Here is a 15,697-nt window from a genome sequence, read left to right on the forward strand (position 1 = left end):
TATCTATAAAAAAAACAAAAAACGTTGCATTTGTATCGCGACCTTCTATGCACTCAAAACACTTTACATGCAGAGTGCGGGATTTCGTTCGCAGGAAATTAGGCCAATAAGTGTGGACATAAGCTAGGCTAGCTTGGAGGTGTGTGGAGCCAACATGGCACTGAGTCAGTGAATGAGTGTGTGTAGCCCTGCACTCATCCACTCCATAGCGCCGAGTAAACCCGGCTCCCCTCCATCATCACCAGCCACTTTACATAAGAAGGTCAAAAAAGCAGAACCACTACTCTGGCTGGGCCACAGGGGGGGGGGGGTTCTCCCCCCGGGGACTCCCCGTTAATCAAATCCGGCATTTCCAACAGCAATTAATAATGGGACATGCAAATAAGGCAGGACACCAGGGTACTGTTCCCTTGACTGCTGCCCCGGCTCCGGCTTTATCGCCTCGCCACACTTTGAATGTCTTGAGGGCTAGAGAAGGAGCAAAAGAGATAGAGGGGAGAGGAAGAAGGAGAGACCGAGATAGTGAGGTAAAAGAAGGGAGAGAGGGATAAGAGAGTGTGAGAGAGCTACAGAGAGAGGGAGAGAGATAGCTAGAGAGAGAGAGAGAGAGAGCGCTAGAGAGAGTGAGAGCGATAGAGAGCAAGAGCGAGAGAGAGAGCTAGAGACAGCAAAGAGAGAGAGAGAGCCCAGGAGTCTGAGTGCGGAAGGTAATATAGTGGATGGCTGGCTTGTTAGCCGTGCCCTTCTGTACCTCAACCCTGCTCCGTCACAAGGCGGAAGTACCTCTGTCATCTCAGACCTCCTTGACCCCCACTAGCAGGGCCCAAGAGATGCTCTCTCTGAGAAATATATTTATTAAATTATCTAACAGGGAGTATATACTTAATATACATTCACAAAAAAGACTATTCAAAACTAGTCCATATAAAAAACAGACAAGAAGTACTAAACTGTGGATTTTGGTACATTTTCAGAAACATATGCACACACACACAGACACACAGACACACACACACACACACACACACACACACACAGATTCACCCACTACTACACACAAAACAATACATGTTCAAGTAATAATAAGTAAAAACATGAGAACATAAAAGCATAGTGTAGACGTACTTGAGCTCAAAGTAGTAGTCAGTGGATCAACACGCACACAAACACACACAAACAAACACACAAACCTAGCATGTCCTTGAACAGTTTCTATGACAATGGCTGAAATGACATAAAGTCCTTGTTCCCTCTATAAAACTAAAGTCCTTCACAAGCTACCTACACTTACAACACTACTTACAGCACTCATATCAATGACCACATTAACAGGACCACTGAGGAAAAGCTATGAAAACGTAACCATCACATTCACGATGACAATCATCACTTCAATTTCTCTGCAACACCATTTCAATATCCATCTCCAAAACCCCAGAACCGGGACAAAATCAAACAAAGCCTTTCACTTTTCACAAAACTCGACGCACACCGTTCTCAAGGTCAGCGTCCATCACAGCCAGAACACCACGGGACGAGGTCGCACGTTCTCCACTCCAGCGACCACCGCAGTCAAACGCTGATGTCATGTTAACATTACAACACACTGTGTGCGTCTCCCACTAATCCCCCTGCTATATTTCCCCAGCGTGCCCGAGAGCTCCTCCGGTAGAACACGCTCTTCACAAACAATGAGCCGTCATTCCAGGGCCGCCGTATCGGCTGTCTGTCCCAGGGGGAGGGGGAACGGGGGGGGGGGGGCGGCTCCGCAGTGCTCTGCCTTGAGATGTCAGCACATCCCAGCCACCATCCTCCCCCCCCCCCCCCCCCCTTCCCTCCCTCCCTCCCTCCCTCCCTCCTCTCCCTTTTTGGCATTGATTCCTGGGTAATCCTCTGTCTCCCTCTGGGCATTGAGTCAGCCATTGTGTGTGTGCCCAAGAACGATTAAATAGAAGCCAGCCCCGCCACCTCCGCCCCCTCCACCTCCACCCCTCAACATTTCTTCACTCATCAGCAGCACAAAATGAAGCACTTTCCCGCTGCATCATCAGTATTGACATGACTCCAGCGTTATTCCCTTTAGTAAAGGACAGCACAGGGCCTCTTCCGGTAAAGGGGGCTTCAGCAGCATATGGATGTAGGACTTAAGTTTGCAGCCTTAAACAAATGAGGCTGTCGTTAATCGTGAGGGCTTTCCTTAGTGGAAGTTCCTGTATAATTAAGGTGTACGGTTTGGTGTATCCCAAAAGTCTCATCGACGTTCCATGCGAGGAGCTTCAAATCGAACCCTGAATGACCCTCTCTGAGACTCCTTAGAGCGGTCTGGTCTATGTATACGTCTGTCTGTCTTCCCGCGCCAAAAGCATCATTGACTTTCACTTTAGGGACCTTGAAACCAAGTCGTTAATTATGGTCTGTTAGACCCCCTGCAGCGCCTGGCATCGCCTCAAGATTCATCATTCAGTTCATGGACGGCGCTTGTTAAGATAATGGGGAGTAGTCTGTAGCACCACTTGATCCAATGCTAGTAAAGCATCTGGATTCTGAAGCAGAGTAAAACGATTGCAGACTGGTTGGTGGACACCTGGCAGAAAATTTGGATTTGACACCTGTTTTATTCAAATGATGGTCCTATTTTAGTAACTGTGGACAAAATGGAATACAGTGCTATGTTCAAGATCATATGATATAACCCAGATAAACACGTTTAAATACAAGACAAAAATAAGATGCATGGTTCAATGCACCTTTGAAATAGACAAAAGCCGATCGCCATTCACCATGCTGTCATCGTTATATCATCTTACTTCCCGTTTAAGGACACCTAGTGATAGCAGAGAATCCCTCCGGATTGGCTGACGGACATACCAGACGTCAGACGATGATTGTTCAGGAAACAAAGGTGGGGAGGAAGATGAAGATCTGACCTTTGCATCGGACTCCTGAGCGATGCATTATTATGCCAAACAGAGGAGTGTGATAAAGCCTGGGCCAGGTGAGATCCACGAAGTTGGATTTCTGTCTATATCATGAAAAGTCTGTTTATTTTACCTTTTTAAATGCTGCGAGATGAACAACGAAAACACAGATTACAGACTCTTCCCATTTTAATAAATATGATTGTAAATGCATAAAACAATTACACACAGCACAGTTGAGGTCAAACAAAACATTGTAACACCTTAACGTCTGCTCTTATACAAAAGCTGTACAGTAATAAAACTCATTTTTTTGTGTATTATTATAATTCATTATTAATATTTCTTTACAAAAATAGTCTTGCTAGCTCTACGGGGGGCGGGGAGGCGGTGTATTTGGGAGGGGGGGGGAAGGTTTTTTTTACGTCCGGAAAGCAATCCTACCTTTAATTTCAGCCTCAAAGCTATCGTGTGATGACTGTGGCTCCTAACCAGGACGTATGGCCCTCCAGGGGGCTATCACCCAGATGCTGGAGCTCCGTCGGTCCTTCTTTCCCTGTGCCATTACCAATGCATTTCAAAAAGGTGTCTCTAAATCCTATTCCTTTTTTTTTTCTTCTTCTTCTTCTCTCAAATAAATCTCAGGCTTAGTGACTCTCGCAGCTGCTACATCAATTCTTTGGGATTTGATTCTGGTAGGGAGGAGGGGTGGGGGGGGTGTCCCTTGCTTTGAATACTGACTGGAAATTAGAATTTCTACACCCCGGATAATGGCCTGGATCTGGATATAATGACACTGCAAATCTATACCTTTCCTTCTCCATTCGTGAAGGACATATTCCCGTAACTAGGTAGTCTGTGTACAGTAGTTTGCAGGGTTTCAGATATATTTGATGGATGGACTCGATAGGACATAACCACTTGTGACGTTTGCCTTTCACCGTGTCCTTGGAGGGAGCAGAGTAAGGTAAGTCCTGCAATATTAGATTATACAAAACAAGGACAATATATAAAAAAAAAAGAATGAAAGCAGAAATCTTCCCAAGATAACCTTGGCATGCAGCTCAGAGATGAACACATCTCCGATAAAAGGAGCACTGTGTCCGTTGTTTCCACACTTATTCAATGAATGTTATAGGAAACTGTCGCCTGTCAAGTTGGTGGAAGAAGTATTCTCTTTGTTTGTCACGTGTCTCTGTCCTCAGGCGCAAGTTGATCCACATGCCTATGGTGTAGCAATAAATAACCACCCACAACGTACGCACAATGTGTCTATTATTACCGGTGCCAGTCGCTCATGAAAGTAAATGGAGGAGATAAATCTATGCTGTGAACTCATATCTTCCGCTGAGACTACAAGGTCGGCTCAGTGCTGTGGTAGACGGAGGGACTAGAAAGTAAACAGTGGAGGAAAAGTGTACACAGTGCTCCCTTTAAAACAGGAGACAGCGGACGGCACAGTCAGCCAGTTAGTCAGTCAGTAGCTTGGTTCATGAATCAAATGGAAACCCACAGGGCACGGCAGTAAAAAAAAAAGCAACCCAAAAACAAAACATCTATTGCTCGGAAATTAAAACAACTGTACAATTACGCTTTCAAAGCCTAATGTCTTCCCCCGCAAGCATGTTCATGTTTGTGTGTGTGTGCGTGTGTGAGTTTGCCCATGTATATTTTCAACATTGAACTCCGTCGACATGGGGTAATTGTCACAAAGCTTGAGGAAAAAAATATGAAAAATAAATAAAGGTCCTTCAAAAAAGTTTTGCTGCGTAATCAATCAACGTATGTACGTCTCTCTCCACTGAACCCCCCCCCCAAAAAAATGACCACGGAGGTTGACCCTGTTACCCTCAATGTAGCCTGATAGCATCTGCACAGAGCATGCTAATGAGTTAGCAGTACAAAGAGCGACGCTACTTCTGAGCAGGAGCGGGACATTAGCCTAATTGTGTAACCAACCTTAGCCAGCCTTGGGCGGAGCCTGGCGGGTAATAAGTATTCATGAAGTCAACTTCTCCTGCTCTATCAAACAGAAACCCCCTAATTCGTCCAAGTCCCCGAAAAAACTGTGTTCCACGTCTTTACCCTCCTACCCCTCCTCTCCTTCCCCTCTGTGAGGCTGCTCGTTCAACCAGTGACGCAAAAGGGCTTGTATTACATTCTAACAGTCACCTACATTTTCGATGTGGGTACATTACGGCACACGGTTCGCAGTAGGACGGGGATGCTTGTAGAGTAGAGTTTGTTTTTGGTTTGAGGGGGTTAACTTTGCATCACCTACTGCTGTGATGGTCCTCTTTAGTTTTTTTTACAATCCTCCAGTTCCATGTTATTTTCCAGAGCGGGTAAAGATTGATGAACTGTGCCTGTGTTTCCTGCACCTCAGGTGACAACACGGGCTTATTATTTCCAAGAAGAAAAATAGATAACTGTTTGTTTGAGGCAATTCAATTGAATGGGAGGAAATGTGTGAACGCATTAATGGCAAAGGTGAAAAAATCGAACTCTGCAACTATATCGAGTTAATAAATAAAGCAAAGAAATTATAGTAAGTAGTATCAAATGTGTATTGTGCCATAATCTTTTTTTGAATAGACAATGGATATCTAATTATATTTATATATTTCATAATTGTATTTCTTTTTACTTTGATAATTGTATTAAAATACACACATTTCTTACATAAACATTCGTGATTTTACAAAAAAATCTACTTCATTTCAATGATATTCTTCCGTAAATGATATTCACATGAATACATAATACAATACTGCCATTGTTGTTATAGTACAGCAAACAAACTGTGAATTTGTTCAGCGAAAAACAAATGCTCCTGGTTAATTTTTTCGTTCTTTTTTCTCTTCCCTTAATGAGTTCATGCTGGCTTTCGGTCTAGATTACGCAATGGACTCGTATGAATAAATAGAATCGAAATGTTTCGTTGAACAAACATACTTGAGGAGTTTAAAACAAAAAAACTAAAACCAAAAGGAAAGCCCTCCACAGAGTATTTTTTTTCTCCGAGTGTGGCATGTATCAGCGACCTCCGACATATGCACAGGTATAAAGCTCCAAACCATAGAGTCCCAAACAGCGGAAAATAAACAAAAGCAGAAACCAGGACATTCTTGGAGACTGGTGACCGAGGTCCAGTGTTTAGACATTGACATATGTAGGGAGGCCTGGTGAGGACTTTACATATATACAGGGTTCTGTACATCCTTGAAAGGAAAAAAACAAAACAAAAAAAGGGAGGAAGAAAGAACAGGGAATTAGGAGTTGTTACAGAGATACTTCGTCATCATCATCCATCCATGACAGTAACACAACTAATTGTGTTGGTTTAGTTCATTGAAAAGAGCGAGTGAGATAGAAAGAGAGGGGACAAAGTCAGGGGCAGACCGAGAGACGAGAGAGGTCTTTTTTCGATCGAAAGCGGGAGATCTTGATAACTGCCACAGGGAAGAGGAGAAGGTTTGATAGCAAAGTGCAGCAGATCACTGCAGACAGAGCAGCCACGCGTAACCCCAGCAAGGTTTCATGTGTGAAAGGAGAGGTATAAATCCATTCAGGCAGGAACAGGGACGCTGGAACACAGCAGACCTCCTTCTCGGTTAATAGGTGAGACCAAAAAAGGCGCGGAAAAATAGGAGAAAAAGAGGGAAAAAAAGGATATCCAAGCAACCAAGCCAAGTTGGGATCAATAATTAGTGAAAGGTGGCGAAAAGTAATAGGAACGCACCCAGGTGTTAGAGGAATTACTGAAAAAGCGAGTCGTTATCCAAATGTGCATACTTATTGATTTTTCATTGCTTTTTTTGCCTGTAACTCCGTGGGATTCAACTCCTGACCGAGGGGGGCTCCGCCAACCCTCGGGGCAGTAACGGGTGGCGGTGGAACCTAGCCGGGGCCACTTGTAAACAAAAGCGACGACAGGTGGAGCGACATGACGACAAATGACAAACACCACCTCACGGGCGCATTCCAAATGAAAGTCGTGTCGGGGAGAGAAAAACATGAAAAATCAAAGAGTGCTTGGTGTTTTACCGTTGGGCCGTGAGTTGAACTCTGTGTCCAGAATCTCCGAGGATGCCACCAGGCCCCGCTGGGAGTCGGGCGTGCTATCTGTCGGACTTTCTGGACTTTGGATCATTTCTTGCTCTTTTTCGTTCTGCATTTGCGCATAGACGTTGAGGCCTGGGATCTTCCTTGAGAAAAGATTCACAATGAGGCCGTGCATATACAACAAAACACTGATGAATACATGCAACACCGACACCAATGGAGGTCCCTGAGGCTCCTAGGACAGACACAACTTTCTTAAGTAAAGGCTCTGGTTCCTGTTTATGCAATCTAAGCAATTTTTTTTGTTTGTTATGCACATTAGCCAATATATTTCTGTGAAACCCCCTAATTATCCACAGGTTTAAACTTTCCTTTGAGCTCGCCTGCGGACGCTCTGGGACTTTTGCACTTTGAAGTTGCTCACAGGCCCTAAGAAATTATTCAACATTTTGCAAAAAGGTCAACTTCCCCCCCCCACACATACACCTAAATATTGATAATACCTTTGGAGCTACTGACATTTACAACGTATTGTGAGTGTGTGTGGAAGAACCTATCAATAGATGGATTTGAGGCCGGCATCTTGCCAGGGTTTGAGAAAAATACTAAACTCAAAAATGTCCACTTCAGGAGTCGGTCCGAGTTCCCTGTAGACATTTGACGAGCACAACTCGGTTGTTTACACTGTTTACGGAGCTGTCAGAGTTCACGGCTGGATACCTTTCACCCCAAGGTGAGTTATGAATGCTTTACAGACACGTGACACCCCGGGAACACTTTACCTTTTGAATTTGTAGACGACAAATACAGCTAATCCCACAACCACTACAGATAGCAGCATTAGCATGGCCGAGCCGCTGTGGTTCTCACTGGTGTCCACTTGGGGCGCTGCAATGCAAGATAACATAAAGGAAAGGACAGAAGAGCAACAAAGCATAAAGGGGACCCCAATGATGTGTTTTACTCGCAGCTAAATCATGCATCATGTCATAAAGCATTAAACAACAAATTGGCGCCTGCGTTGCACAGAATATGAATCACAATTTAGTACGGTATAGTATTGGCATCTCTTACTGGTGGTCTTATAAGCCCCCTAGGACAGAAGCAGCATCTCCAATAGGAAGAGGCACACATACTTGTAACGATGCTCACTCTCTGAATGTCTCTGTGTAGCTACATGTGGGGAGCCAATCACACACAGGGTTGGGGGTTGTTAGTTGAGGAGGGGCGCAGTCAAATAATTAAAAGGTACAATATGCAAGATTGGCGAATTCAAGCGACAGTTCCGGTTGAAAGTTTGAGTTGACAGAAGTCTCCAAAACTTCCCCACCCTCAAAACGCGACACTCTAAAAACGAAGAGGACACAGAATTTCTCATCAGAGTTGGAGCAATACTAGATCTAGATACATATAGCTTTAAAACTAGCATCTACACCGCAGACTGTGTTTCAGAGCATATTTCAAAACAAAGAAAACTTCCATATTGTACCTTTAATTAGATTTCATCGACAGCGCGTTTCTCGACATGCCTAATGTTACACTGAGGCTGGATAACATAGCAGCCCTCCCCCCCCGCTAAAATGAAAAAAGATGGTGGTCGGGCGTGTACAGGTGTGTTACCTGCGGACAGGTGGGCTGAGTACACCGTGACCTGGACCCCCGGCCGCAGCGTGAACTGCACCAGGTTCTGGTTCAGGGCGGTAAGCAGCGCCTCAGAGAGCTGGGGGGGAGAGAAACACAGCGAGAGCGAGAGAGAGAGAGAGAGAGAGAGGTCTATTATTGTGAATATATTTGGCAAAGTACTGCCTGCTATGTTTAATGCATGGAATTAAATGCAAATGCGACCACAGATGAGGATTTTTTTGTCAGATGTGTCTAAAGGCTGCATCGGTTTTATTGAAATTTTTATGAAATGCCGACAACTATTCAGACTAAAAAACCTAGGTTTGTTTCCAGTGAGGCTAGACACATTTTGAACTTTTCTAACTATTCTTAGAACTTTTTCTTTGAGTATGGAAGGACCAGACTTGCATTATATATAAGCAGCTATAGTGTTGCGTCTGGAGTCATTAGCAAATAAGAACTAGACAGATTTTCATACGCATTGTAACAAGACGTGTCTCTATGAAACAGACTTTTGGAGTTTGTTTATCTTTTCGCAAATAGAGTGGCTGTATTCACAAAGAAACGTTAATTCAAAACTGACAAAATGTCCATAATTCTGCAAAATATGTTGCTGTACCCTCATATGAACATGCAGTGAATGGGTTGAACATAATAGACATAAATGAATAATCAGTCTTTTATTATTGTTATTACGATTCCCACAGGGTGCATGGCCCATTCTGCAGAAGAGAGATGTTTTATTCTCACATAATGATATAACCGTCGATCCTAATGTTCTGTTTGTATCACGGCCTTTGTAACGTTTAATGCGTTGGTCTTGATTAAGCAGAAGAAAAACACCCTGGTCTGAGTTTCCCAGAAAGCCACAGGAACTAGAAATAAAAGAGACACTGACCAAACAAATCCATTCAGTCTCGCTCACCCCACACCTCATACCCCTCGACCGAAACCTTCATCCATCTCATCTCCCCTCCACAGCTAAATTAATTGTGATATAAGTAATTCCTCTCGTCCTTCATGGCTCCCTTTATACTTTTTAGAAGGTTAATTTTAGGCTTGGCCATGAATAATCACCAACTTCCCCCTCCCCCCACACACATTCCCCCCACCCCCCTACCATGTGCCAGGGTCAGCAAATCTATTATATATTCTAATAAGCGGTGTAACAACCTAAGAGGCCAACCTTGAATTAATATTCATAAGTAACCCTAACTCAGGATTGGATTCTTTACAAAGGGAGTGTGAGCAAGAGAGGAAGAGGAGAGAGGAAGAGGAGAGAGGAGGAAGGCGAGAGGCGAAGGAGCAGAGCGGAAGACAATGCCATTGATTTCCCCGCTGGGTCTGTTTTGCCGGCGTGTCTGCAGAATACCTCTCCGGGAAACTTTACATTGTTACATAGGCGTCGTCCTACGGAAAATACACTGGGTCATTGGCTCCGGGCCTGACTCTCTTCCTATCGATAGGGGATTTACTGTTCCTCAGGGCTCCTGTGAGACGGCACGCTTTCTCCTCCAAGTGGGGGGATTCTGAGTCACTCTTGTTAATGAACGGGAGAGTTAGTCTCATGGCGGTGCAGTGCTTCCACTCAGCAGCGCAACACTGACCTCTGCTGGTGGTACAACAGAATGCGCCCACTTTGTTTTTAACTAGATTTCTGAATGACTCACAGCAGTCACTATCGTGACGCACACCAAGCAAAAATAATGCTACCAATTTATTTTTTTGGCAAAGGGCTTCCTGCTGTCGAGTGGTAAACAAACATCTACAGAGAATATTATGATCCATAAATGACTCATTTGTTAAAAGCAGCTTCATTGTGTAGTTAAGGCTCATTCATAAATGCTCATTCATTAATGCTCATTCATTAATTCAGTCATTAATGAACGGATATGGCTGACTGATCATATCCATTCACCTTCACACACACATTCATGAACATACATATAGAGACACACACAGACAGACCAACAGACAGACAGACAGACTGACAGACAGACAGACAGACAGACAGACAGACAGACAGACACACAGACACACCGACACATAGACAGACACACAGACACACACACAGGTGTTAGCGTTGCGGTGGTTGCCCACCTGGTCCAACTGGGCGGTGCTGCTCTCGGGCTTCCCCTCCGTGGGCTTGTGGTCGGGCAGCAGGAAGAACTCTGCGGTGGTGGGCAGGCCGGGTAGCACGGCCACCAGCAGCTGCTCCTCCTCCACCGCAGTAGCCTGGCGGGGGGGGGCGGGGGGGCACGGGGAAATGTTAGGCACTGCTAGCATGAACTGGGGGCCCGCTGGTAGGCTCTGGCGTAGAGAACTGCTGGATAGGCTGGACACACACTACTTTTTCAGTACTTACCGCCACGGTACTTAAACATGGATGCGTACACACTGCGTGTTTTTTGGAATTAGACATGGTATTGATGCTATATACTAGAGCTGTCAGTTAAACGCGTTATTAACGGCGTTAATGCAAACCAAATTTAACGGCGTTAAAAAATTAACGCGCGATTAACGTAATTATTTTATTAAAAAAAAAAAAAAAAAAAAAAAAAAAATTTTTGGCTCAAAACAAAGAAGCAGTAGCCTGACTGCTATGTTCAAATGACATTTGTTCAAAGCAGTCGTTTATTTGCACTATAGGCTCTTTTTTTGTATCGTCCTGTTTTGATCAGTATATGCCAATGTTGTTATCAATAGAAAATCATTTGCACAAGGCAAGCCGATGCACTTCATCATGTTGATAAGAGAATTAAAATGAGAAGAATTATGGGACAAAAAAATCAAGGGATATTTAGCATAGAAAAATAATTTGCGATTAATTGCGATTAATAATAGTTAACTATGACATTAATGCGATTAATCACGATTAAATATTTTAATCGCTTGACAGCTCTACTATATACGCTATGTATGCATATGTATTAGAATGTTTATTGACAGTGTATATAACATATAGCGGCCATTGCTGCCGATCATACATCGTGACCGTCACCTCGCTGGAGTCATTCAACCAATCAAACGTCCCGTCGCTGGAGTATTTCAACCAATCAAACGTCACGTCGCTGGAGCCAATCGACCAATCAAACGTCCCGTCGCTGGAGCCATTCAACCAATCAAACGTCACGTCGCTGGAGCCAATCGACCAATCAAACGTCCCGTCGCTGGAGTCATTCAACCAATCAAACGTCACGTCGCTGGAGCCAATCGACCAATCAAACGTCCCGTCGCTTGAGTCATTCAACCAATCAAACGTCACGTCGCTGGAGCCAATCGACCAATCAAACGTCCCATCGCTGGAGTCATTCAACCAATCAAACGTCACGTCCCTGGAGCCAATCGACCAATCCCGCCACTCTGACAATCTAACACTCTCACACTCCCCTCCCCCATGGGTCACTTAGGTATGAGGTGACTGAACAGGGATCATGTCAGCTGTCAGAAGAAACTGCCTCCCAAGGCACCAGAACACGACGCACGGGACATGGAGGGAGGGGGGGAGGGAGGGAGCGTAGGGGAGGCGAAGGGAGGGAAAAGGGAGGTAATACCTGGATGAGAGAGGTCCGGATGACCCTGCTCAGGTCCAGCCTCCACTCAGCCACCTCCGGGTTGTGGTCGTCGAGGTTGGCCGAGAAGGCCAGCAGGTGGGATCTGAACACCTCTGAAAGACACCAAACAATGTGCAATCATGTTAGCCCGGATCCAAAAAGTCCATTGATTTTAATATATACATATAAATATAGGTATGAAGCAACATATACCTAGATCTAAATCAATTTTGATCTTAATCTAGATTGATGTACTTTATATGCAATAGGGAACGGGAGATCGATTTAGATGTAGTTGTCTATATCTCTATAGATATAAAGCTACATATATCCATATCTACATCTAGACCTGTATCAATACAGACCTAGATATCGATATATTTACATATATCTAGATGTGAGCTACATATATCTCGATCTAGAGCTATAGCGATATATATATAGAGATATGTAGCTTTACATCTAGATATCAATGCCTAGATCGGAATCGATCTAGGGTCTAGATATCTATAACGATATCTATATATTTATCAATCTATCGATCTATATATCTATACTAGTGCTGTCAGTTTAACGCGTTATTAACGGCGTTAACGCAAACCATTTTTTTTATCGCACGATTAACGCTCTTTTGGCTTGGCAAACGTTGGAGTTTTTACACCTGCTGTCTAACAACAACGTTAGAAAAACAACAACACCATACTGGATCTAGCTACACCTGAAACAAAACAACAAGCACGCCGCACAAACTTGTTGGGGCAAGCAAGGATACGGAGCGGGTGAAAAACTCCTTAAAAGTGTGTGTTTGTGTGTCACTCTGTTCGAGCGTGCACGAGAGTACAATGTTGTCATTAGCCGTTTCGTCTTTCTGACCAATCGCAGTTCAAAGCCCACCTGGGCTGTACCACTTCGGGAGGGGGCGCTCAGTTACTCCCCTCTAGACAAAATCGACTTGGTTGCGATGTTGACAGTTTGTGAGAGTTGTTGGGGCTGTGTTGAGTGATGTGAGTGAGAGGTTGCGGGCGCATATCTCAGGCTGCCGGACGGCCCTGCAAGGAACTTTTATAAACGCAATATTGTTACCCCAAAGTAATCACCCCGACAGTTCCGAAATGTTAACGGCCCACTGGGAATTCTCCCGACTCCCGATTACCACTCCGCCACAGTGTGTGTGTGTGTGTGTGTGTGTGTGTGTGTGTGTGTGTGTGTGTGTGTGTGTGTGTGTGTGTGTGTGTGTGTGTGTGTGTGTGTGTGTGTGTGTAGGCGTTATTAGATAGCCTGGTAATGTGTATAGGATTACGTACGGTAGGAATATTCGTACTGGTTTAAATAATAAATGTATTCACTGCGGGTCTCTCTTCTTATATCCATTTTACCAAATATATTTCATTACTTTCCTTCTCAACACTCTCTGATCTCACTAAAAGGCTAGCAGCACGAAATAAAGGGATATTTAGAATAGCAAAAAATGCGCGATTAATCGCGGGTTAACTATGACATTAATGTGATTAATCGCGATTAAATATTTGAATCGCTTGACAGCACTAATCTATGCATAGATATATTGATATATATCGATATAGGTTGATACATGTCGAATATGTATCGACACATATCTGTAATAAAGAACATATCTCATTAAGGAGTCCTCACCAGTGACTGTGTATGTAGAAGTGGAGGTGTGTGATCGTGACCAGTGGAGGGATAGGGTGGTGATCAGGGGGGTGGGGGGGGGGTCCATGGGTGTTCGTGGGGGTCCAGCTCACCGTGCACTGAGATGGTCTTCCTATCCTGCAGGATGGTGCTCCCTGCGGACACCTGCACCGTCACCGTGGTGACCCCCTCCTGGGGGAAGGTGCACGCCATACTGCCCTCCAGGGTGATGATTGGCTGCTGGGGGGGAGAGAGAGAGAGAGAGAGAGAGAGAGAGAGAGAGAGAGAGAGACAGAGAGAGAGACAGAGAGAGAGAGAGACAGAGAGAGAGACAGAGCCAGAGAACGAGAGAGAGAGAGAGAGAGAGAGAGAGAGAGAGAGAGAGACAGAGACAGAGAACGAGAGACAGAGAACGAGAGAACGAAAGAGAGAGAGAGAGAGAGAGAGAGATCGACAGAGAGAGAGAGAGAGAGAGAGAGAGAGAGAGAGAGAGAGAGAGAGAGAGCGAGAGCGAGAGAGAGAGAGACAGAGCCAGAGAACGAAAGAGAGAAAGAGAGAGAGAGAGAGATCGACAGAGAGAGAGAGAGAGAGAGAGAGAGAGAGAGAGAGAGAGAGAGAGAGAGAGAGAGAGAGAGAGCGAGAGCGAGAGACAGAGAGAGAGACAGAGAGAGAGACAGAGAGACAGAGAGAGAGACAGAGCCAGAGATCGACAGAGAGAGAGAGAGAGAGATCGACAGAGAGAGAGAGAGAGAGAGAGAGAGAGAGAGAGAGAGAGAGAGAGAGAGAGAGAGAGAGAGAGAGAGAGAGAGAGAGAGAGAGAGAGACAGAGACAGAGAGAGAGAGAGAGAGAGAGAGAGAGAGAGAGAGAGAGAGACAAAGACAGAGACAGAGAGTTTTTTGGGTCTGACCGCCAAAGAAAAACTAATCCTAATCCTTCAACAGTTTGTCGGTGGAAAGTCTGACTAGTCCATCCATGGGGGTCCCTGTGCCACATGCTGAACCCACACAATCAGGAAGACGGATGACTGGTAAAACACAACAAATACAGAACACTAGCCCTGTAACCAAGTGGGAATCAATGCACACTGTAAAGAACACATTTTGAGCTCAACACACCTCTATTTTATCTGGGGAGCCTGCCAAATTGAAACAGCAGTTTTAGCTGGTTGTTGACATAAAAAAATTGCATACAGTTAAGAAAAAACCCATTCCTTTTGACCTCAACTGTAAATGTGTTTCTGCTTTGTGTCATCTTTGCAGCTGTTTTGAATAACAATTGAGGTGGGATTTCGTAAAAAGCCACCCTTCTATTAGGATGATTGACGACGCAAACGTTGACTCATTTGAGCAAACAGCATGCTATCGCACCAAGGCAGACGTGCCGCTCACGACGGAGTCGTTTAGAAGGGGCGCTTTTATCCAAAGCGATGGAGTTAATGTTGTTCATTTTCGGCGAAGAGCTAGGCATCTTGCTCAAGTCCGCCTGCGGCTAGACTGTGATCAACACTTGGTGGTTTTCCTTCCCTGTCGAGATCATCGCCCCGCATGAAAACAAGTCAATATGTCGGAAGTGTGCGTGGATGATGGCTGGGGTGAGTCTGTTTAAACCAGCCATCGTCCACACATACACACACACACACACACACACACAATAACTAAGAGCTGAGCTAGTGTTCATAACTTGTGCGAATATATGAGGGAGAGACGGAGAGAGAGAGAGCGAGAGAGAGAGAGAGCGAGAGGGGAATTGCTCTATCTTTTTAAAATAACTTTATATTCAAGTCCCCCGCGATCCCAAATGATTGGAAAAAAATATATATATTCTAATTTATAGCAAATGTGTATGCGGGTGTACAGTGTGTACATCATGTGTGTGTACAGTGT

At 44.6% G+C, this 15,697-nt stretch overlaps 1 protein-coding gene across 8 annotated transcripts in view; it reads right to left on the bottom strand.

The window, feature by feature from the left end:
- Nucleotides 1-2,757: 2,757 nt before the first annotated feature.
- sorcs1 (sortilin-related VPS10 domain containing receptor 1) overlaps nucleotides 2,758-15,697 on the bottom strand; it is a 111,561-nt gene continuing 98,621 nt past the window's right edge. Inside the window, exons 21-28 of one of the 8 annotated variants that reach the window (XM_030352504.1) lie at nucleotides 13,927-14,053; nucleotides 12,161-12,273; nucleotides 10,707-10,841; nucleotides 8,604-8,703; nucleotides 7,766-7,871; nucleotides 6,966-7,126; nucleotides 6,714-6,831; nucleotides 2,759-6,139 (exon numbers count right to left, since the gene is read on the bottom strand). In XM_030352504.1, coding sequence (XP_030208364.1) covers nucleotides 6,758-6,831; nucleotides 6,966-7,126; nucleotides 7,766-7,871; nucleotides 8,604-8,703; nucleotides 10,707-10,841; nucleotides 12,161-12,273; nucleotides 13,927-14,053 — 816 coding nt within the window. In that variant the 3' untranslated portion in view covers nucleotides 2,759-6,139; nucleotides 6,714-6,757. Of the gene's footprint in view, nucleotides 7,127-7,765; nucleotides 7,872-8,603; nucleotides 8,704-10,706; nucleotides 10,842-12,160; nucleotides 12,274-13,926; nucleotides 14,054-15,697 lie in introns of all 8 variants that reach the window. The other 7 variants (XM_030352503.1, XM_030352505.1, XR_003976234.1 and 4 more) reach the window with 7 other exon arrangements.

This window comes from Gadus morhua, chromosome 3, assembly GCF_902167405.1.
Source record: "Gadus morhua chromosome 3, gadMor3.0, whole genome shotgun sequence".
NCBI lineage: Eukaryota > Metazoa > Chordata > Actinopteri > Gadiformes > Gadidae > Gadus > Gadus morhua.